General features: G+C 40.0%; 1 protein-coding gene across 1 annotated transcript in view; it reads right to left on the reverse strand.

The window, feature by feature from the left end:
- Positions 1–715: 715 nt before the first annotated feature.
- The window catches only part of SOX21 (SRY-box transcription factor 21), a 2,911-nt gene continuing 1,126 nt past the window's right edge, over positions 716–2,500 (reverse strand). The window contains exon 1 of the mRNA XM_075199900.1: positions 716–2,500. This exon is cut by the window's right edge and continues 1,126 nt beyond it. Coding sequence (XP_075056001.1) covers positions 2,018–2,500 — 483 coding nt within the window. The 3' untranslated portion in view covers positions 716–2,017.

Raw genomic sequence — 2,500 nt, forward strand, 5'->3', positions numbered from 1 at the left:
ATAATAAAAGTTATTTGCAGAGCCAAATTTAATAAGTATTTTCATTTAAGTAACTTAATGACACTTCGTATGTTATAACTACTGTACCGAGTAGACCCAAAACCTGTAGATTGTGCATGTAAAATGTGTTTTAAGTAGATCATCCATTTTTCTGATCCCTTCCCTGTAGATTTAGGTTCCTTTGAAGAAATGACAAGGATTTTATTGGGAAGCTCTTCTGCTAACAAGATAAGTGTCCATGGAACTTTCGCCTCTTAAAAATGTTACAGGACACCTCGCTAATATCCTACGCGGCTCAGTGTTCTCAATGGCCTCTGTTCTGCTAAAGCATGAATGCCTTTATTTAAGATAATACAACGACTTGTTTTTTATCTTCTTTCCTATTCACGATTAAAATGTGATAAATCTGGTTTTTGGCTCTGGATAACAATGACTTGATTTAGATTTCCTGGTAAATCCATTCAAGAGGGAAACAAAGGCTTCCTTTGGGGGATAAGTTACACTTCACCTGGACTAAGCACGTAAGGGCAATTCAGATAAAAATCTTGTTAGTATACTCAACAAGAAATAGAAGATTTTTTTCCCTTTTTAGCTATAATGGGCTTTATTTCAGGTCTTTGTACGGTCCTGAACAGAGGACTATGAATCCCTCTACACATAGTTTGTCATCTAATATTAAACCAGATCTTGACACACACAAAACAACACATTTAAATTAAATTGTTAAAACCAAGATTTTTCTTTACTCTGTATTACAGAAAGCCAAAATAAAAACTGAAAAGTACATGTTAGCCAACTCCATTCACAAATATTAGTCAAAATAGACACATTACAAAAAATAAACCAAAAACTTAACAGTGACTGGATGGGACTTGGTCTAAATGCTGTTATTATTATTATTATTATTATTATTATTAATATTATTATTATTATTATTATTATCAGCTGCGACAGAGATTGACCTTATGTGGGAAAATATAGCATGGATGAGTTTGGAAAGGCGCATGAACATTCCAAGTTTGCAAATAATAATTTGTCCCAAATGATCCAAACAATTTATATACTTTAAAACAATAAATATACAATTGACAGATAAAATGTCTGGCATACCTTGAAACGAATTTGCAATCAATAAGTATCACATCAAATTGTGTTTCTTTTTGTTGTAACTAGAACTTACTTAGACTTGGGATAATAAGTGAGCAGCAAGTTTTTGTTTAAAGAACTATCATCTTCAATGTACACATTTACAATCACATCCTCTACCCTGCATTATTTTCCAGTGTGACAGGTTCTACTGTGCATGAGAGTTATCAGCCATTATATAAAAATCTACATTTCCTGGATGTTATGGATAGATCAGACCAACATTAGTATCAGGCTGTAGACAAATAATTAATTTACTACTAATTTGCATTTATGTTTGAACAGACTGCACACGGATATAATATAACGGTGCACCGATATGTGGATATGAGTTTGGTGGATGGGAAGGATACAGGATTACCAGATCCTAGGTCCATCAAGAAGAGCTTTCCTGTGTCTAAGTGTCCAGCTAGTGCATGCAGGATGTAGAGTAATCGGTATGTCCATGTCGTGACATGTATCCATCTTAGAAGTGCAGAAAGAGGCAAAAAGTGATTTTCTGAAATGTCTGTCGTTTGTTGGTGGACCTTATCCCATAGGCACCTATTCAGTAGCAGAGGGACTTGCACAACACTTGAGATTACCACAAGTACCTCCACACTGAAGAGCCGTAAAATGCACAGTGACCTCGATAGGGTAAGACAAATATGACCTGTGCAGTTGACAGCCGGGGGCATCACAACAAATTATCACATATGTCTATATTTTAAGTGTTTTCACAGCATAAAAAGACAGAATACCCAATAATGGCGCATGACAAGTAGACATTCTGCACAAAGGTCTTCATGCCCTAGGGTTGAGTCCATGTGTCCCACATGAAGTTACACCTGGGTGGTGCATTGATACTGCCCTTGCTAGGGCAGCAATTTTGTCATAATGCTGCTGCATAAGCTGTTGTGGAGTAAGGGTCCAACTGGGGTTTGCCCATGCCCGGAAACAAGATGTAGGCTAGAGGGGGTTGTAGTCCTGGACTGGGCCACCCCGTGCAGTTACATGGGATCATATATCCTGGGTTCCCAGGAGAGGGGTGAGAGTGTGTATGACCTCCACTGGCAGCCGCGGCTGCTGCAGCAGCAGCTGCCACCCCGGTGAAGGCACCTCCACTAGACTGTGGGTATCCGAGAGATGAAGCATAAGGGAGAGCGGAAGAGCTGGATGTAATCTCTGCCATTTTTGAACTTAGGTCAAACAGGGAATAGGGATTAGAGGCGCTGCCGGCTGCCGCTGCCGCCGCAGCTGCGGCAGCGGCCGCAGATTGTGGGAAGAAGACCCTGGCCGCGGCAGCAGCTGCAGCAGCTGCTGCTTTCTCTGGATTGGACAGCAAGGAGTCAGTAAGCATCCCAGTCCCATGTAA

This window comes from Mixophyes fleayi, chromosome 2 (assembly GCF_038048845.1).
Source record: "Mixophyes fleayi isolate aMixFle1 chromosome 2, aMixFle1.hap1, whole genome shotgun sequence".
Lineage (NCBI taxonomy): Eukaryota > Metazoa > Chordata > Amphibia > Anura > Limnodynastidae > Mixophyes > Mixophyes fleayi.